This window comes from Podarcis melisellensis (assembly GCF_964234715.1).
Source record: "Podarcis melisellensis genome assembly, chromosome: 4".
Taxonomy (NCBI): Eukaryota; Metazoa; Chordata; class Lepidosauria; order Squamata; family Lacertidae; genus Podarcis; species Podarcis melisellensis.
This window is the reverse complement of record NC_138531.1, coordinates 40,705,398-40,724,665: the sequence shown is the minus strand read 5'-3', so window position 1 is coordinate 40,724,665 and position 19,268 is coordinate 40,705,398. Positions and strand designations below refer to the sequence as shown.

The 19,268-nt window shown below is 41.7% G+C and overlaps 1 protein-coding gene across 3 annotated transcripts in view; it reads left to right on the top strand.

Moving 5' to 3' along the window:
* The window catches only part of PHKA2 (phosphorylase kinase regulatory subunit alpha 2), a 51,719-nt gene that overhangs the window by 6,693 nt on the left and 25,758 nt on the right, over positions 1-19,268 (top strand). For all 3 annotated transcript variants that reach the window (XM_081909168.1, XM_081909167.1, XM_081909166.1), the window contains exons 3-18: positions 4,039-4,197; positions 5,326-5,373; positions 6,543-6,711; positions 7,728-7,810; positions 8,223-8,303; positions 9,391-9,489; positions 9,940-10,086; positions 10,263-10,316; positions 10,962-11,084; positions 11,850-11,945; positions 12,167-12,274; positions 12,656-12,734; positions 15,317-15,451; positions 17,387-17,496; positions 17,908-18,052; positions 19,055-19,133. In XM_081909168.1, coding sequence (XP_081765294.1) covers positions 4,039-4,197; positions 5,326-5,373; positions 6,543-6,711; positions 7,728-7,810; positions 8,223-8,303; positions 9,391-9,489; positions 9,940-10,086; positions 10,263-10,316; positions 10,962-11,084; positions 11,850-11,945; positions 12,167-12,274; positions 12,656-12,734; positions 15,317-15,451; positions 17,387-17,496; positions 17,908-18,052; positions 19,055-19,133 — 1,715 coding nt within the window. The remainder of the gene's footprint in view (positions 1-4,038; positions 4,198-5,325; positions 5,374-6,542; positions 6,712-7,727; positions 7,811-8,222; positions 8,304-9,390; positions 9,490-9,939; positions 10,087-10,262; positions 10,317-10,961; positions 11,085-11,849; positions 11,946-12,166; positions 12,275-12,655; positions 12,735-15,316; positions 15,452-17,386; positions 17,497-17,907; positions 18,053-19,054; positions 19,134-19,268) is intronic.

Below are 19,268 nucleotides of genomic sequence, written 5' to 3'. Positions count from 1 at the left end.
TTCTGGGAGGGAATGAGTCATCTGTGGGCTCCTCTCTGGTTCCCATCTCAGTCCCATTATGCTGCCTTCATGTATACATAGGTAGTGCGGGAGAGGGAGATAGGGCTCCAATTAGTTTTTTTAGCTAAACCAAACCATGGTTTAGTGTGAAAGACCAAAATTTCCCAGAGCAAGGCTGCAGTGCTCTTTCCCCAGTTCTGCTGTTGTTCTGCCACCTGTGGCTAAACTGTTATTTGGCTTAATGTTGCACCCGAACCTGGGCTTGTAGCTTTCGTGGCTCCATACCAAAAGCTATAATCAAGGTTTGTTATTGGTTTACTGCTTTTGGTTTGCTTGGGGGAGACATACTATGAGCTTGGGTTTGGGTGTAACACAAAGCCAAACCGTGTGAAAGCGGCAGGAGGGCTGGATAAGGAGTGCTGTTGCCACAGCCTTTGCTCTGGGAACCCACATGTATGCTCATTTGCACTAAGACATGGTTTGTGTGTGACCTGGGTTGTGCAAGCAATGTGCCTGCAACACAAGTGGATCAAACTCTGCTTGTGTGTGTGTTTTAACTAAACATTCACTGTTTGTCTGTTTGTTTTTAACAAGGCATGCTATCTGCATTCTGATTCTTATGAGAAAACCACACTGTTTTATTTCATCACTGAGATGGCTCTAGCATCACTGCACAGCTACAGCGAATCTGATGTTATGTAAGCCTGTCGTGTTTACCAGAACTGCACTGTGGGCTAGACTCTGATTCCTGCTTAAATGGGTTTCTTAAATTGTTAATTGTTCTAACAAAGACATTAGAGCTGCAGAATGGTTACACCTGTGTAGCTGAGGATCAAATTTCTTCTTCTTCTTCTTCTTTGGTATTATGCACATAGTTTGAATATCATCATACAGAAAAAAGATAACATATTTGCAGGTTTGTACAACGTTACGATTCTGCATGTTGTGTATACTTATCTGCAAGTATGATGGTAGATACACAGCTTTGGTAAACTGTGTTAGTACAGTCTCAGCCAAATCCTCGTCTCAGGTGAATCCCTAGTGATTTCACTAAGATTCCCTTGCAACAAAATCCGTTCATGCAGAGTTATTTTCAGTGCCAGAACCATGGCACATTAGTTTTGTAATCACAGTCTGATCATGTAATGGCTGCATTCATTCATAAGCCAAGAACCTTGGCTTAATAAACTATTCTGTGCACGCATTCTGGTGCTTGACTCTTGCTTTGCTCATCACCTCCGCCTTCCCCTGGCATGAAGGGGCAAGTGAGCCAGTGTAGCGTGAAATCAAAACCCAGAATCCTGGTTTGTTTTTGTCCCACCTGCCAAGTCACTGGCCAGGGTTCAGTTAAGGTTTGCTGTTGGCTTATAAATCCTGACTTGTTAGGGACGAACAAACCACAGTCCAGCATTTGGATGTCACCCCAAGCTGTTTTGTGTACCTGCTCATGCCAGGTGGAGAGTGAGGTGGAAGGAACCAGTATTGTGCACAGTATAATTTGTTAAGCCAAGGTTTCTTGGCTTATCGTTACATGTGAACGCGGCACTGGGTCAGTAAGGCATATCAGTAAGTGAGCCAGAGAACAGCTTTGCACCCACCTGCTCTACGCTTACCACAGTAATAGTGCCTTCTGCCTGCTCTCCTTCATTCCCGTTTCCTGCAATATTTCAGACTCCAGTTCCTTATCACAGCTACTGAGGGTTGGCATCCGCCCAGCAAACAGCATTAACACGATGGCACATAAGGAACTTCCCATCCATCAGTAAGATACTAATGGGACCAGAGACTTGCCTTCTTTTGGACTTGCCAACTTCACTTAGCAGCTGTCCAAAATAGAAAATGATTGAACGATAGGATTCTGAACAGTATGAGCTCTACAAACCTTGAGAACAACCAGTTGGGTGTTTGTTTTTGGAGTCCTGAGACAGAGTACCGAAAAAGCATCCTGAAAAGATGCAATATGTCCTTCCAACTTTGCTTTGATCTGTGCCTTTTGCTCAGGAGTGTGGCAACACCGATCCTTTGGAACTCCCTGCCTATTGATATCAGGCAGGCACCTTCACTGTATTCCTTTTGGTGCCTGCTGAAGGCATTCTTATCTAGACAAGTCTATATATTAAAACTTTGTGTGAGTTTTAGTTTGTTTTAGTCTACTGTATTGTGGTTTTACCTTTCTGTATGGTTGTGAATTTTTTAGTGATAATTTCATTGCTTTGTCTTTTCTATAAACTACTTTTGAGTTTTCCCCAACAATCAAGCGGTATATACATTTTATGAAATAAACAAATAGAATACAATGATATTTCACCATTGTTCTTACCATGAAGGTTCCTACCTATGTGCTTTAAGCAGGCCAGTGCAGAGATTGTCTGAGGCCTCTGCAGGAATCTTATTCTTGGCTTGACAGTGTAAAGCTGAAAGGCTCTTGGCAGAGGCCCCAGGCCAGCTCAGCCCCCAGAGGCCTGGGGCAAGGCTACCCGTCCCCCCTGCACGTGCCTGCAAGTACCATGCATGTGAAAACAGGGAGTTGTAGACTACTTCTCTTTGCATGCACAACATCATGCTATTGCAGGCAGTGGAAATCAGCAGTGCAAAAGCACAGAGTGACTTCTGAGCTCAGTTCCTTTCTCACCACACCCTTCTCACTTGTTACCCCTTGTCCCTCTGGCACCAAGACATAATTTGGGTAGTATGATTAGTTATGAGTCGGTGTCTTCCACAAGCACATGGGCAGTCTTTATGTTCACATGCTGTTTATTTATTTTTGTATCTTACAGCACAGCCCTAACAATGTCTTACTCAGATGTAAACCCTACGGAATTCTGTGGGGCTTACTCCCAGGTGTGGGGGGCTGGGATTAAAGCCTTAGATAATTCATTACCACGCAAGAGCAAATTTCAATTCCAAATCCAATTCCAAAATAAGCTGTGCGAACTCCTGTATATCTTCATTTAAAATGTAAGAAATGTTTTTAAATGCCATGGTTTTGCCCCAGGTAAGCAACCCCCCCAACCCCTTAATTTATATTGTATTTTACTAAGACTTTATTCCCTCAAAAGTTTAATAATTAATAGGTTTAGGGATAAAAATAGTCCACACACAACCCGGCTCTCCCTGTGACCTTGAAGCATAAGGACAGTTGATAACAGCCGTTGTGGCTCTGTAATATTTCACAACGTTTCAAAACCTAAAGATCATTCTCTGTTCCTGTGCACAGTCGGTTCCCCAGAAACCTCCTCCTTAGAATGTTCCATTACTACTCTGGCTCTGAGCCCAGAATGAAGCTGCTAAAACACACGCCCTCCTTCTTTTTCTTCCCATAGCACAGAAATGAGTGCTGTAATTGACCCACGTCTAAAATGCAATATTAGACAAAACTACAGGTTCCATACAGACATGTGAACCCATGTGTATGTGTGTGTTTGCCCCCCTTTAAAAAACCCCTGAATGTAGCTTCCAATACTGCAAATTTCAGTGTAGAAGCGGCAGGAATACAAAGCCTGCTCAGCCAATATTTCTCTGACCGTTTCTCTTCTCAAAAAGCCACACACACCCCAGCTGATTTTTAGCTTACAGGAAAAAAGATAAGGCTGTGTTTCCTTACGAGGTGAAAAGCAATGGAGTTGTTTTGAGGGGGGTGAGGGGAACATCCCAGATGGAAAAGTTTAAAAGAGCTCCTTTTGCTCTGGCCTGGCATATGGCTTCATGCAGCTGTAGGGGCCTCATTGTTTTGCAATCCAGGCCCAACCATAATGTTCATTGGACCGCTGGTGATGTAGCAGCCACATGTAGGAAGAACACCCATGAGAAATGGAGAAATTCAAAATCATTGGCATTTAAAGGCGAATCTACCTCATTCATACTTTCCAAAACTATACCTGAACTATGATTCTATGGCTCCCCACTGAAATTTGCACTTCTCTGAATTTTGTGGTGTAGTTCTCTAGCCAAGTAATGTGTACAAAAATGCACACGCTAGGGCAAGGTGTGCTTAGAAGTACTCAGGCTGTTTAACCCTTTAAAAAAATCTTCTTTCAGAACCCTGTTACAGGACTGCTCTCCGCCAGTACTGAGCAAAAGGATGCTTGGGTACGAGATAATATTTATAGCATTTTGGCTGTGTGGGGCCTGGGGATGGCCTACAGGAAGAATGCAGATCGGGATGAAGATAAAGCCAAAGCATATGAATTGGAGCAGGTATGTCTTGGGATCACTATTTACTTTGTGTTATAATATGTAAAGATGAATTTATTTATTACTTACTCTACAAGTGAATAAACTATCATTTTCAGTGCATAGTGAATCCTGCTTAATTTATGGGTGGTGTTAAAAAATTGGAAAGTGGTAAGATCAAAGCAATGGATGAGATTTGGGGGAAGCAGCCGTTTGATGATTGACTTCATAAATCCATTACCCACGTTTGAAGGACCTTTGTAGAGTTATGATATGTGAGCTTCTATAGCTCCATTCACAGGCTCACCTGAAACAAGCTCAGTTCCTAGCAGGCTCAAATTTTGACATTCTGGGTGCATTTCAAGCTTCATGGAAGCCAGATTCCCTCACAAGTTCCTTCTGATGCCCGCTTCTCAAATGTCATCTGACTTTTATAGCAGCAATGGCAATCTTTCTTTCTTTCTTTCTTTCTTTCTTTCTTTCTTTCTTTCTTTCTTTCTTTCTTTCTTTCTTTCTTTCTTTCTTTCTTTGTCTTATTCTTTGCTATGGCCTCAGAAACTCAGGAAATCTTTATGTCTTAGGAGGTGCTGCAAAGCATAATGAATGCTGTTGCTGTTGTTTTTATTGTTACTGCTACTACCACCTGGTAAGTGTCAGTGGCAAAAAGGAAGAGGGTGACTGAAATGGCAGAGGGAGCTAATGCTGGGTCTGGTGCAGAGCTAATCGTGATCTTAATCCAAACCAGAAATATTTGGGATTTGCCTTTTAATTGAATGAGGAAAGCTCATGCTTCAAATTCCCCAACTTTGAACTACAGCAGCACAACTCCATGCACCAACATTTGCCTGCTGTGTGTCAGGGAGTCCTGACACTGTGTCCCTGAGGAAAACTCTGAGCTTCTATTTATAGCATAGGAATGATTATTTTAAAAAATTCTTTTGGTTCTGTGACCATCCAATCACTTTAGCCGTGACATAAAGCATTTGCTTATTGTTCTAGCTTGTATCTTTGTCATAAAATCAGGTTACGCAGCTGAGCAAATTGTTTTCTTAAATGTTTTTGTAAATGTTCTCTTTTTTTTTTACACGAGCATTGATCATTAGTTATTAAGACCCAAAATAATGTTTGCATGCTTTAATTATATTCCTGCAGAACGTTGTGAAACTGATGCGGGGACTTCTGCAATGTATGATGAGACAGGTAATGATAAACTGGATGACTTGTGCTCTGTTATTTTCAGTGGCATGACCAGATTTAATGATACCAATGCAATTTTAGGTGTGACGAATGGGATACACTGCGGAAGGCAGGTTCAAACAAAGCAGTACTTTTGGCGTACTGAAAGTAGTACCTAGCTGTTCCTCTGAAACCATTTCCACTCGTGGGAGGGAAAATGCGTTTTGGACTTTGCAAGCTAAAATGAGTCCAACTAAAATGAATTTAAGGGCAGCCTGCCATGAAATGGATATTACCTATAAAACTATTTTAAGTGCATGTTCTATTTATACAGCATACCTCTCTAGTATAAATGAAACAATCCTCCTTCTTGGAATTGCAATATGCTAGTGGCCTGAAGGAACCGTGGGAGTTATTGTCCCATGCAAATTGCAGGTGTGAGAAGACCCTCATTCTGTTTATTGCACCAGAGTGCAAATGACTGAAGACCTTCAACCCCCCCCCCCCCCATGCCTAGGTTCTGGCAAATATCATCCTCTTCCCACACTGGCTGTTTCTGCAAGAAATATTTTGCACTTGAGAGCAAATGGTGTGATTAACATTTTGCATAGTTGGGCGCTTCAAGTGGTTAAAATAAAAAACGCAATTTCACTATAGGTACACATGTGAACTTATTGTACACGATCAGTGACTGAGAGATTGTGTTCAATGTTTTTAATCTGACATTTTTATCCTTGGGCTAGAATCCATGACATTTTAGCCCCAGTGCAATGTTCTTGAAATACTTTCATATTCTTGTGTGGTTGCTGAGAATGAAAACACTACCTAATTCTGCCAGGGCCAAATATTGGCTAGGATGATTTCCTTCCTTTATATAAGTCCAGTGTTGTATAATGTTGTGTAAAGGATGCCTGATTTCTTTTTAGCGGCTCTGTTTCGCAGTTAGAAGCTTTTATCTGTGTGTCAGTCTTCGAAACAATCTAAGAGGCAGACCAACGTGACTGGCTGTTTACAGTAAATTTCCACAGCTCTATTCAAGATACTTCATTGCTTTGTTGAAGAGGAAATAATTTGTTTTAAGAGGTCCCCCCTTTAAATTATATTGTACCAAAATCTAGACTGAGGCAGAATTATTATTTTGAAAATGTTTATGACTAAAGAACTACTTTCAGAATATTGCTTGTTTTTCTTAGGTAGATAAGGTTGAGAAGTTCAAGCACACACAGAGTACCAAGGACTGCCTGCATGCCAAATATAATACAGCCACTTGTGGCACAGTAGTTGGAGACAATGAGTGGGGACATCTACAAGTAGATGCAACTTCCCTTTACCTTCTCTTCTTGGCTCAGATGACAGCATCAGGTAAGCTACGTTGGAACTCATAGTTATTTTCTAACTAAGGACAGTTATAATCAGCAAGGAACATTTCACCCCTCAAAAAAAAAAATCACATTTAGTATCAGACTTGCCTTTTAATATAGTCCATATGTCTGCTTAGTTACAGATTAGAGTGGACAAGTTGCCTTCCAGATCTCCTGTAGTTGTTTGAATGGCTTGACCTTCTGTGGAATGACAATGACTAGCTATTGTGTTCCATTTTTATTTGGTTTGGAATCTGAACACTGTAAAATGGTTTTGTCAAGTTGTTCTTGGTTGATTATTTTGCAAGGGACATTTTTCAACAGGGATGAGGAATCAGTAGCCCTCAAAATGCTGTTGGACTTCAGTTCCCATCAGCCCAATCTAGCGTGGCCAATAATTAGGCATGAAGGGGAGTTGTGGTCCAACAACTTCTGGGTGACTACCTCTGCCTTCAACAAAAGCACCTACTCATTCATGAATCCTTTTCATTTTTGTGCATGGGTACATGGTAACGCATATTTGCAATGTGTTACCAAGGACACTCATCCTATAGATGACTGACAGACTGCCCACCAACAGATGGTTGTTTCAGTACTTAACAATCTGTACTTTAAATGCTACTTATTGCAGAAGAATTATTTTGCTTTAGTTAAGCGTTTAAATCACAGGCATGATGTATGACACTCATGGGAGTCTGAGATTATGGAATAAGGTTATCACTGGAAAAGCCCATCTCCATTTAAGAACTGAGCATGCATTTTATTTTGGACGATATCCTTCACAGAATTAAAAGCTACTTTAAACATTGTCTTGTGTAGTTTGTTACACCTTTCATTGTTTAGGCCATTGTTCTATGGGGTGGAGCAAATGGGTACTCAACCAGCAGTTGTCTATAGTGTAACACACAATTTACATGCAGAAGTTTTTCTCAGTGCTCTACCAGGAGCATAAGAACCCCCAAATGGAACTATTGACTGGAGTTAAGGTATCCCTAATGGTGGCTCTTTCTTATTTAGGATTGCGTATTATATTTACCCTTGATGAAGTTGCCTTTGTACAGAATCTTGTGTTTTACATAGAGGCTGCCTACAAAGTTGCTGTAAGTATTCTCAAGTCATTTTATTTATTTATTTTAAATAAAATTGAAATAATGTATTGGAACAAACCATGATCTTAAACTGACTTCCAACCATTGTTTAAGATTCTGACTTGTAACCATAGTTTCCTGGTTTGGCTATAACAGGAAACTATGATTAAGTAATCCAGCAAGTATTAAATTGTGGTGTGCCAAGAATGAATGATGGAAGAAGGGGTAGAACGAGGAAGGAGCATGCAGGCACAAGCCTTGTGCATATGTCAGCTTAATAATGTGTGATCCAAACCTACTGAGTAGTGTTGCTGTAGTTCTCTCTTAGTCACAATAGTGTATGCACAGTCCACATCTACATACGTGTATCTCTGGATCTGAGAAGTTGCTTTTTATTTCTGCTTTCCTCTTTCTTTCGTTTCAGGATTATGGCATGTGGGAACGTGGTGATAAGACGAACCAGGGCATCCCTGAACTGAATGCAAGCTCTGTAGGAATGGCCAAGGTGAGATGGTTGTTGCTTTCGTTGTTGTTTTTTTACTGTAAACAAACAATGGTACACAATAATGATAAATGCAATATTTCTATTTGTTGATTTTTGTGAAACTTACTTCCAGTTCAGTGTTGCATTCCAGGACTATTGCAATAAATAGAAGGTTCGCTATTGATTTCTGATGGGTCTTGATTGTACTTTTCCCAACAGTAAACAGCCACTTTGCTGTTGTTCAATGGATAGAATATTTTGAATTTGAACTAAGAGATGGTAATTCACATTCCTGATTTAAACCACACACACAGAGCCAGTGTGGTGTAGTGGTTAGAGCTCACCCCATTGTGCGGATTTGAACCGCCGACCTTCTGATTGGCAAGCCCAAGAGGCTCAGTGGTTTAGACCACAGTGCCACTCGTGGACTTTACCTTTAGTGGTTAGAGTGTTGGACTAGGACCTGGGTGGCCAGGGTTCAAGTCTCTTCTCAGCCATGAAGCTCACTATATGACCTTCGGCCAGTCACTGCCATTCAGCCCAACCAACCTCACAGGATTCTTGTGGGGAGAACCATGTCTGCCACTTTGAGCTCGTTAGAGAAGAGGTGAGCTACACATTCAAAAGTAAATAGTGCCACAATTTCCTGGAAGCTGCTGGTGCTGGTATGGTGGTTTGCTGTGTGATATTCTGCTATATGTACTGAGCACCTTCCATCAGTGCAGCTGCTTTGGCAAACTTCTATAAGGTGGGAGTGATTTTCAGCCTACACCACCCAAGTAAAGTTAACAGCATGCTTAATTCAGTGATCTTGAGAAAATATGCAGCACTTTGAAGCCATTCTTAACTGTTTCTTCTTCCAAGTGAATTTGGTTGGAGCAGGCTATTAAAGTCCACTGTCAATCTGCAATAGGGAAATATTGCAATCTCTCTTAAGGGATTCTTATGAAGAAAAGTAAGATAAAGATTTTGTGCCATTTGGCTATATGTACATACATACATGTGTGTGATTGTTTTAATAGTTATTCACTTGCCATCTCATTCATTACCAATACTTGAACTTTTCAATACTTGAAAAGTTACTGAGCACACACATATGTTTCTGAAGGCCGCACTGGAAGCAATTGATGAATTGGACCTTTTTGGAGCTGGAGGAGGACACAAGTCAGTTATTCATGTCCTTCCAGATGAAGTTGAGCATTGTCAGGTAAATCCAATTCTCCTTTCTATCTCAAAGAAAGTACAGCAAAGCACCCACCCCCTTATAAGCTCTGACTAGCCCCCTCCCCTAGAAATAGAAATCAAATTATGGTTGCACCACCAAATTCAACTGGGTGCTATTTTCAGCTATGGAAGCTGAAGATCTGGGAATACCAGCATTTCATAACTGATTGGAAATTCCTATTGGTTCTCATGGTTTTTCATGATAGCAGCCCAATTCTGTTGCCAGGTGGGCTAGCCATTGCTGTATACTGCCAACGCAGCAAATTCCCCTCCCGTGTGAATTAGTGTATTAGAAAATAGCTTGTAACATTTTATTTCAAAAGTGACCAGGGTGCTCTTTGTATATCTGATAAAACGCTTTGGCATGAAACTAAATGTTTTTATTTTGTCTTTGTCTTGTCTTTCGCTGGTGCTCTGTGTATATTCCGCTCAGTCTATTCTGTACTCCATGCTGCCAAGGGCCTCCACCTCAAAAGAGATTGATGCTGGACTTTTGTCCATTATTTCTTACCCAGCCTTTGCTGTAGAGGATATGAATGTTGTGAATGCAACGAAAAACGAAATTATCACCAAGCTGCAGGTAAGAGTTTCATTTTGGCTTCTGAACAAATCTTCCATTCATTTATCTATAGATGATAAGCTTGGCCATATTTGTTATTAACAGAAGAAGAAAGCATGTTCTGTTTGACTAAGAACAAAAGATGCTATATAAAATAAAGCAATGCTTTTATACTCCAACTAATTTGTTTTTTACAGGGACGGTATGGCTGCTGCCGTTTTATTCGAGATGGCTACAAAACACCGAGAGAAGTACTGTTTCTGAAACTGTCACTCATTTTTATTTGCATGCCACTTTCCCATGGTGAACTTCCAATATCAGAATTGTTTTAAAAATAGCAACCCTAGGGGAGGGGGACCTCATTAGGACTGGAATGTGCAAGGAGATAAGCTTAACCCTTTCCATCCCTGCTGTGGTCCCAAGGAAAGTTGCTTTACCTTCCTGTTCACACACACAGCAAGGTTGATGTTAGCCCAGGAAGTTATGCTTCCATTGGCATCAGTGAGAGCTTTCCCCTTGGGGTTAACTTCAGCTGGTGGAAGATTTTTGTCAGAACTGTAGCATGGGGAGAAAGAGTAAACTGACCACCCTGAGACAGCTGTTCTCATTCTGATTTAATTTTTTAGAGTTTCACATTAATTGTAATCATTCAATTGATATGACATCTAGATTGGCCCTCAGTGCCAATCTGGTAGATCTGTACTTCTAAGCTAATTTCAGGTTGTGAAACTGGCACAGTCCTTTAGAAAGCTAAGTGCTGTGTGTAACAAAATGGAACAGAGAGGGGAATGCTTCTGCTAGATGAAACTCCTTGGAGATTTGGCAGAATACAAGCATAATACATTGTGAAATAGCACTGTAATAATAAAGCATGACATGAGCAATTACATTTCTAGGATCCGAATAGATTACACTACGATCCTGCCGAGCTCAAGTTATTTGAGAACATAGAATGTGAGTGGCCTGTATTCTGGACCTATTTCCTAATTGATGGAGTGTTTAATGGAGACAGAATTCAGGTAAGGTACATGATAAGTTGAAACTGTAATAATTATTGTAGCAGGTATTTTATGAATCAGCTAAGCTCCAGTAGTTGGGTAGAAGAGGATAGGCAATCTGATCATTGTCCCTACCTGCAGCTCTTGCACTTACCGTGAGGCATCCTAGACATCTCTGTTCAAAGGAATTAATGTCCTTGTGCTGAGGGGACAAGTAATCTCTGCTTAAGACTTTAGAGAGCTGCCACCAAACTGGACTAAATGATGACCTCACTAATACAGCTTCATAGGTTCCCTTTCAGCAGGCTTATATCATGGCACCAACTGTGATATCTGTGTGGCCAGAAAGGGGGAGAAAGACTAGAATGCTTTCCCCCCATTTGCTCCAGTTACCAGCATTATAAGCTATGGGGATGTGCTGCTCTCCTCACACAGTGCTGCCTCGCCTCTCACCTGCAAGGTCTCCTGCACAGCAGCACTTCACATTAACTCAGTAGCAGTGCGTGTGGCACCAGAGATGGGAGCTCTAAACTCAACCCTGTGGCCTTAAAATTGTAGCATCAGGTGCTTCATTCATTGAAGGTGATGAGAGAAGGCCTGGTCTTTGTATACAAAGGGTGTTGGGCTCTTCTTATGTTCTTTTGCCCATGGGGTCTCTGACACAGACACTTTTCACAAAAAAGGATGTTTCCAGGGTTCCCAGCACCGCCTAGGTACTCTTCCAGTTGTTAAAAAAAACAAAACCCATGAACTTCAGTTCCTTGGTCCTTGTCTTGCACTTTGTAGGTGCAAGAGTACAGAGATGCTTTGGAGGGGATACTCATTAGGAAAAAGAATGGGATTCTTCTGATGCCAGAATTATATGCTGTTCCTCCAGATAAGGTAAGACAATTTGGAACATGCCTGGTTTTGTAAATTATCAACCTCTGACACACCATGTGTTTCGCCCAATTATGTATGAATGTTGTGTTGTCCATTTTCTGTGATATATTTTAACCGTTGGGATAGTATTCAGCTTTAGATATTAACAAGTGCTACACCCTCATAAATCCTCGGTACGTGTGATGTGTGAACCTGTTCGCATTCTTTGTTTCATTTGCCAGGTGAATGAAGAATATGAGAATCCTCACACAGTGGACCGTGTCCCAGCTGGAAAGCTTCCTCATCTGTGGGGCCAGTCATTGTACATTCTTAGCGCCCTCCTAGCAGAGGTAACTATGTTTGACACAGCTTTGACAATTATGACAGGTTCCTTTGACCTTATCGTCCCCTTTTCTAGTTGCATTAGAGATCAGATTTCTTTCAGCAGTGGCTGGAAATAATATTCAAACTGGAAAATTATTGGAGCCAACTCTGCCCACTTAGACCAGCCTTCTTCTTAACTTTGGGATTCCAGCTGTTGTTGGATGCCAACTCCCACCAGCCCAAACCAGTGCAACCAATTGTGAGGGATGTGTGGTCCAACAACATCTTGGCACACGAGGCTGTCCAAGACCTCAATGGTTTTGCACTATCATGAAGCTTCCTTCTTCTGTGCCATTGTCCAGGAATGCGCTCGCTTAAATCTGCTATAATTTTCCTCACCTTTGCAGGGATTTTTGGCTACTGGTGAAATTGATCCATTGAACAGAAGGTTTTCAACCGCTTTTAAGCCCGATGTTGTTGTTCAAGGTTGGTGGTTATTGTTACACAATTTTTTACTTAACCCCAGCACAAATTAAAGGAAAAAGGAAATAAAAATGATGTGCTTTTACCTCTCCAACAAACGGATCTCACACTCGTCAGTGTTCTAATACATAAATAAAATAGCAGTGGCAGCCAGTAAGAAAGTTTGCTAGGAAAAACTACTGGAGGTCACTGCCTGGGGGAAATTGCCGTCCTTATGTTTCAGTGCTGGTAAGCAGTAGTGAGGGAAGTGGGTGGCGCTGTGGGTTAAACCACAGAGCCTAGGACTTGCTGATCAGAAGGCCGGCAGTTCAAATCCCCTTGATGGGATGAGCTCCCATTGCTCGGTCCCTGCTCCTGCCAACCTAGCAGTTCAAAAGCATGTCAGAGTGCAAGTAGATAAATAGGTACCACTCTGGCGGGAAGGTAAACGGTGTTTCCGTGCGCTGCTCTGGTTCGCCAGAAGCGGCTTAGTCATGCTTAGCGGCTTAGTCCACTGACCTGGAAGCTGTACGCTGGCTTCCTCAACCAATAGAGTGAGATGAGCGCCGCAACCCCAGAGTCGGCCATGACTGGACCTAATGGCCAGGGGTCCCTTTACCTTTACCTTTAAGCAGTAGTGAAGATGCTGAGTGTTGCAGCCAGCACTGTGCAAAGCATATGTTGCTGTGTGGATACTTTCTCAGGCTGATGTTGTGCAGTTACCTGTTTTTGTTGGAAGGTCAGCAGTTTCACATTTGAGTTCAACAAGAGCTCTCAGAAGGGTACTATCGAAGCTCAACTATTTATTGATTTCTTTAATTTGTCAGGAAACCATCTTTGTTGTGTGCCTTTCTGCTTTAGCTTCCCTTCTTCAGAATGTCAGTTCAGACATGGCTACCTGCCCTGTGTCTTTTGCAGTGGAATCAGACCTTTGGCTTAATTAAGCAATCTATGGCTCTTTAAACTTTGACTGCAAAGGAAATGTTTAAAGTGCAATATGCAATGTGACACTAGATGGCAATGGTGAGCCTTATGGAAAATTCAATGTATTTTTAAAAATGCTTTGAAAAAAGCATTTTCAGAATGTTTTTTTACATGCGTGCAGATTCCACCTCTCTCTCTCTCTCTCTCTCTCTCTCTCTCTCTCTCTCTGTTTGTTACTATGATTGTATTTTTTGTGTTTTATATTGTAAACCACCCTGTGGTCCTTGGATGAAGGGCAGTAAAAATTCTTAATAACTAATAAAAATAATAAAACTAAAAGCTGCAGGGAATTCATCTCTGCAATCTCCTTGGCACACCTTTTAACTTTCCTGTTGTCTAATGCTCCAACCACTTCCCTAACTGGTTCCCTGCTTCTGAAGTAGTCAAATGGTATTATTGTCGCTATCATTATTATTGTTGTTTCTTTTAGTGATATGCTTCTGAACTTCTTTACTTTCTTTTCAGTTATTTCTTGTCCCCTTGCATTTTAGTTTCCAAGTTTATTTCCCTTTTTGTTCTTTTCACTTGGGCAAGTCTTCCATTTTCTGAAGGAAACCTTCATTGATTCTGCTTGTTAACTACCGTACTTTTCTGTCTATAAGACGCCCCCTTGTATAAGACTCCTCCCCATTTGGGGGGACTAAATTTTAAGAAAATGAGAGGAGATGGCCCAGAGTTGTTGAGCCTCTCCCCCCACGCAGCTGTGGGCAGGAAACACTCCCTAGATCGTTTCCCACGCGCAGTGGCATCGGGGGAAGTGGCGCTCCCACCAGCCATCTGGTTTGCAGGAGCGCAACCTCCCCTGATGCTGCCACGCATGGGAAACGATCCAAGGAGTGCTTCCCATGCGCAGCAGCATCGGGTGAATTTGTGCTCCCCCCCCCAAAGACCTGGCTGGTGGCTCACAGCTTATCCCCCCCAGTGGCGTAGCGTGGGGATGCAGGGGGGCCGGCTGCACCGGGCGCAACATCTGGGGGGGTTGCACTCGCACCCGCCCCTACTAAAATCCACGGGTTAGGGGGCACAAATTACTTGCCTTGCCCCGGGTGCTGACAACACACGCTACGCCACTGATCCCCCCCAGCTGTGGGCAGGAAACTCCCCCCAGATCGCTCCCCATGGCATCTGGGGAAGCTGCGCTTCTGCCAACCAAATGGCTGATGGCGCGGCACTTCTCCCCTCTGCCATGCTACTATCTGTGTATTGGACGACCCCAGTTTTTTGACGTGATTTTTAGTCAAAAAACCTCATCCAATACACAGATAAATACGGTAAGTTACTGTCATCTTAGACTCAATGGTAGCTTTCTTGGTCAGTTTGGCATCCATTCTAAGCTGAGCTTCTATTATTGTAGTGTTAGATAAACTCCAGTATGTCCAAACGTGTCTTTTTTTTATGTTCCCAAGTCTCAGGAAATACCCATGTGGGATAGCCATACAACAACTTTCATTCTTCTGTGATTATCTTAGGCAGTTAGGTGTTAGTACAATGGGAAAAAATGTCGCTTATATCCTTCCTGAAGATATGTGTATCTATAGTATAGTATTTCCAGATGACTTTTTTTTTTTTTGCTTCAGATATTGAAGTGTTGCTCTTTATTATAATTTTTTTCTCTTGTGCAGTAAATGTCATAGCAGAGACAAATGAAATTAAGAAGCTGTTGAGACACCATGGAATCCATGTTCAGAGCATTGCTGACATTAACCCGACCAGAGTTCAGCCAGCACGGATTCTGAGCAATCTGTATGCCAAGCTTGGTAGGTGATGTAACAAAGGGATTGTGAAACCTTATCATTTACTTACCCATCTTTGCTGCTCAATTCCCGTGTCATTTTCTTGTTTGGAATGCAAGTTTAAAATCACATGTCATTCTGAACTGAAATTGTGGGGAAGTACAGTGGTACCTTGGGTTACATACACTTCAGGTTACATACACCTCCGGTTACATATGCTTCAGGTTACATACACTTCAGGTTACATATGTTTCAGGTTACAGACTCCGCTAACCCAGAAATAGTACCTCGGGTTAAGAACTTTGCTTCAGGGTGAGAGCAGAAATTGTGCTCCGGCGGCGCAGCAGCAGCGGGAGGCTCCATTAGCTAAAGTGGTGCTTCAGGTTAAGAACAGTTTCAGGTTAAGAACGGACCTCCGGAACGAATTAAGTACTTAACCCGAGGTACCACTGTATATGTATATGCCCGTTTTAATTCTGAAATGTTAGCACAGTCCGAAGTTCTGTAGCTCACCAAAGCACCATCGCCACATTCTCTGTGACACATAATGTGCCCCTTATATGCTTTGTTGGAAACTCAGTTTCATTGCCTCCTGAATTTCCTTTTGTAAGGCACACCATATGATTTAAAGGGGAATGGAAGCATGCCTCTGGCTTCTCCACCAATGCTGGCTCCTTTTCCTCCAGCCTCTGTATGTTGAACAAGATTTGAAGAGGGAGCTGATGTAATTTTTTTTATTAAAAAAATGCTCCTTCATGCAGTTAAGCAATTCCATTCTGCGGGAGCCTGATGCCATAGGAGCCTCCATGAGCCCAGCCACTTCTCCTTTCAGACTTTCATTCACTTTGTGGAAGTCAGGTTGGAGCCAGGAAAATGGGCACAAACGCTGGCAGTGAGACATCTGTGTGGTCCCACCCCCTGTCAATCTCATCAAGCCCCTTCCTGTGCACACAGGAAGCTCCCCCTGTAGTTCTGAGCCCAGGCCTGAACACCAGTGTGCTGGATTATAGCAATTGCTTTTTAAAAAACAACAACAAACCAACACAAATCTTTGCAACAGTAAAGACTTCTATAGTAGATATGCTTTCATAAGCTTTTCTGTTACCATTTAATGATAAGCAGATAATAAAGCAGCTGAGTGTTGGCCAAGAAAATTCTAGCCATAGAGATTTTAACCATTCTTCTTAAACTTATCTAAATAAAGCCAGAAGAAAATATCAAAACACTATTTATGTAAAATGTAAATAAGCAGAGCACTGCTTTCACTGATCTGACAAGAAATTGTAACGGAATTGGGCAAAAATGTTCTAGTTGGGACTGTGTTGTGTGTGCAAAGTGTTAGAAAAATAATTGGTATTAGAAGAACCAGGGAGAGGCTTGCAAATTTTATACACCTCTTCTCTATGCCTACATATAGGCTCGTGTTACAATATTTTTATTTAAAAGTAGGATCGATACAATGCTTTTCTAATGTTAGTAACATTGGCCTACTTGCTAATTCCACTCAAAAGGGTACTACAGTGGTACCTCGAGTTACAAACGCCTCAGGTTACAAACTCCACTAACCTGGAACAGTTACCTCAAGATGAGAACGTTGCCGCAGGATGAGAACGGAAATTGTATGCCGGTGGCGCAGCAGCAGCAAGCGGCCCCATTAGCAAAAGCACGCCTCTAGTTAAGAACAGTTTCAGGTTAAGAACGGACCTCTGGAATGAATTAAGTACGTAACTTCAGGTACCACTGTACTGATTTCATGAATTAGGCAGTGCCTTTCCACGAAATTTCATGCTGAAGCAGTGCACTACTTGCTTTACAAAAGAACAAGCCTTAAAGCCTTTTGGAATATAAGGAAAATGTTCATGATTTTTATATCTTGCTTCCGACAGCAAACTGTTTAAGACTAATTTGTGTTGTATAAGAGCAGAAGTAAATGTTAGCTGTATTCTTTTGTTCTTCCAGGCCGCAACAAGAGCATGAAGCTGAGTGGAAGGCCTTACCGACATATCGGTGTCCTGGGAACATCTAAGCTCTATGTTATAAGAAATCAAATATTTACTTTTACCCCACAGGTGAGCTTGGAAAGCTTCCTGTTTCCCAATTGCTGGTGAAACACTTTGCTTATTTACATATCCCTTCTTGACGTTATGTAGGCTGAACTGATGAAACTTGTACCAAATTCATTCCAGCCATTTACACACGGAAATGAAATAAAATAGGAATACTGATAAGCTCATCAGCTTTCCAAAAAGAGAAAACTAGTCTTGCTAATTACCCATGCTAGAAGTGAGCACATAGGGATGGGGATCTTCCTGAGGTAGCTAGAGAACATCTCCCCATCAAGGATGGGGGAGAGCTGCAGGTGAAGTCATGGGGTCCCTCATCCCTGGGTTGTGATGAGCTTCCATAGAACTAATGGTAACAAAGCTTTTGCCAAGAAAGAAATCTATAAGCACTTGTCTTCAATTTGTTTTTCCTTCCAGTTTATAGATCAGCATCACTTCTATTTGGCTTTAGACAATCGGATGATTGTGGAGATGCTACGAACAGAGTTGGCTTATCTCACTTCATGTTGGAGGATTACAGGAAGACCAACCCTCACTTTCCCAATAACCAATACAATGCTCAGTCAGTAACATGTGACCTTTATCATATGACCTTGTATATTATGGTCGGACCCAGCTTGTTCTGAATGTTCATGCCATTGGCAATAGAAGCTTTTTCATTATTTGTTTATTTTACATTCCATACTGGATGAGAAATAAGAGGCAGGGATAGATTCTATCCAACAGAGAAACAAATGACTTTCTGAATATGCAAGACCACTTTTCAGGATAAATTTTACATTAATCTGGTTTGTTTTTTTAAAAAGGGGGCAATTTGAAGCTGTGGGGTGTGTATTTAAGTTCCAAAATTAGTATTATTATATTTTTGTTTCACTCTAAAGTGCTTTCCTCTCGTCCATGGCCTTAGATTTGATGCTGCAAATAGCAGCAGCCTCTTTGAGCTGGAGTTCCCTAGCAACCGTGTTCCCCACTTATGGAAATAGCTACTGAGACATCTTTGTGTATCCTTACCCTGCTCTTCATAGGGGTACGCCAGATTAGAGTGAAGATAAAAATATACAGTTCATGTAGTGAACAAGTACTCTGTGAGCATAGCACCAAAAGGACCATCTCCTTTATAGAACCAAAATGGGAGACCATCTCCTTTATATGCAAGAGGTTCTAGGTTTAACCCTGACATTGCCAGGTGGCTCTGGAAAAATACGGCTTTCTGAAACCCACTGCTTGTCTGTATAGAATGATGCCTGGCTAGATGGTTCACTGTTGTTCCCAAACAGATTTAATAAGTGAAGTGCTAGTAAAACAGAATGCCAGTATATGGCGCACATATGGTGCACATTGGAACTCAGTAGAATTGAGTTAAAATGCCTATAGTTGAGATTTCTCCCCTCCCCATCTTACAAAAGGGAAACTCAGACCAGTCAGCAATACACTTTTTCATTTTTTTCTTTTGGTTATTTTATTTTTAAAAAGTATTCCACATTGGATATGCTAACTTATTTTTAAAATGAGTTGATAAAGGAACCTATTGCCAAGATGCATGTTTTATTTTCCTCCTTTTTAGCCAATGACGGGTCTGACATTGATCCAGCAATTCTTGCCACAGTAAGAAAACTTGGGGATGGCTACTTTGGAGGGGCCAGGTAGGTGCCACAATCCCGTTGACGCCTGAGGATATTCCTCATTCTCCGGCTTTGACAAAACATGTCATCAGACTATTGTGTTCTCTGTCTAGTGTTTCATAGGTTTGCCCCCACTAGTCTCTTTTGAGGTTGTCG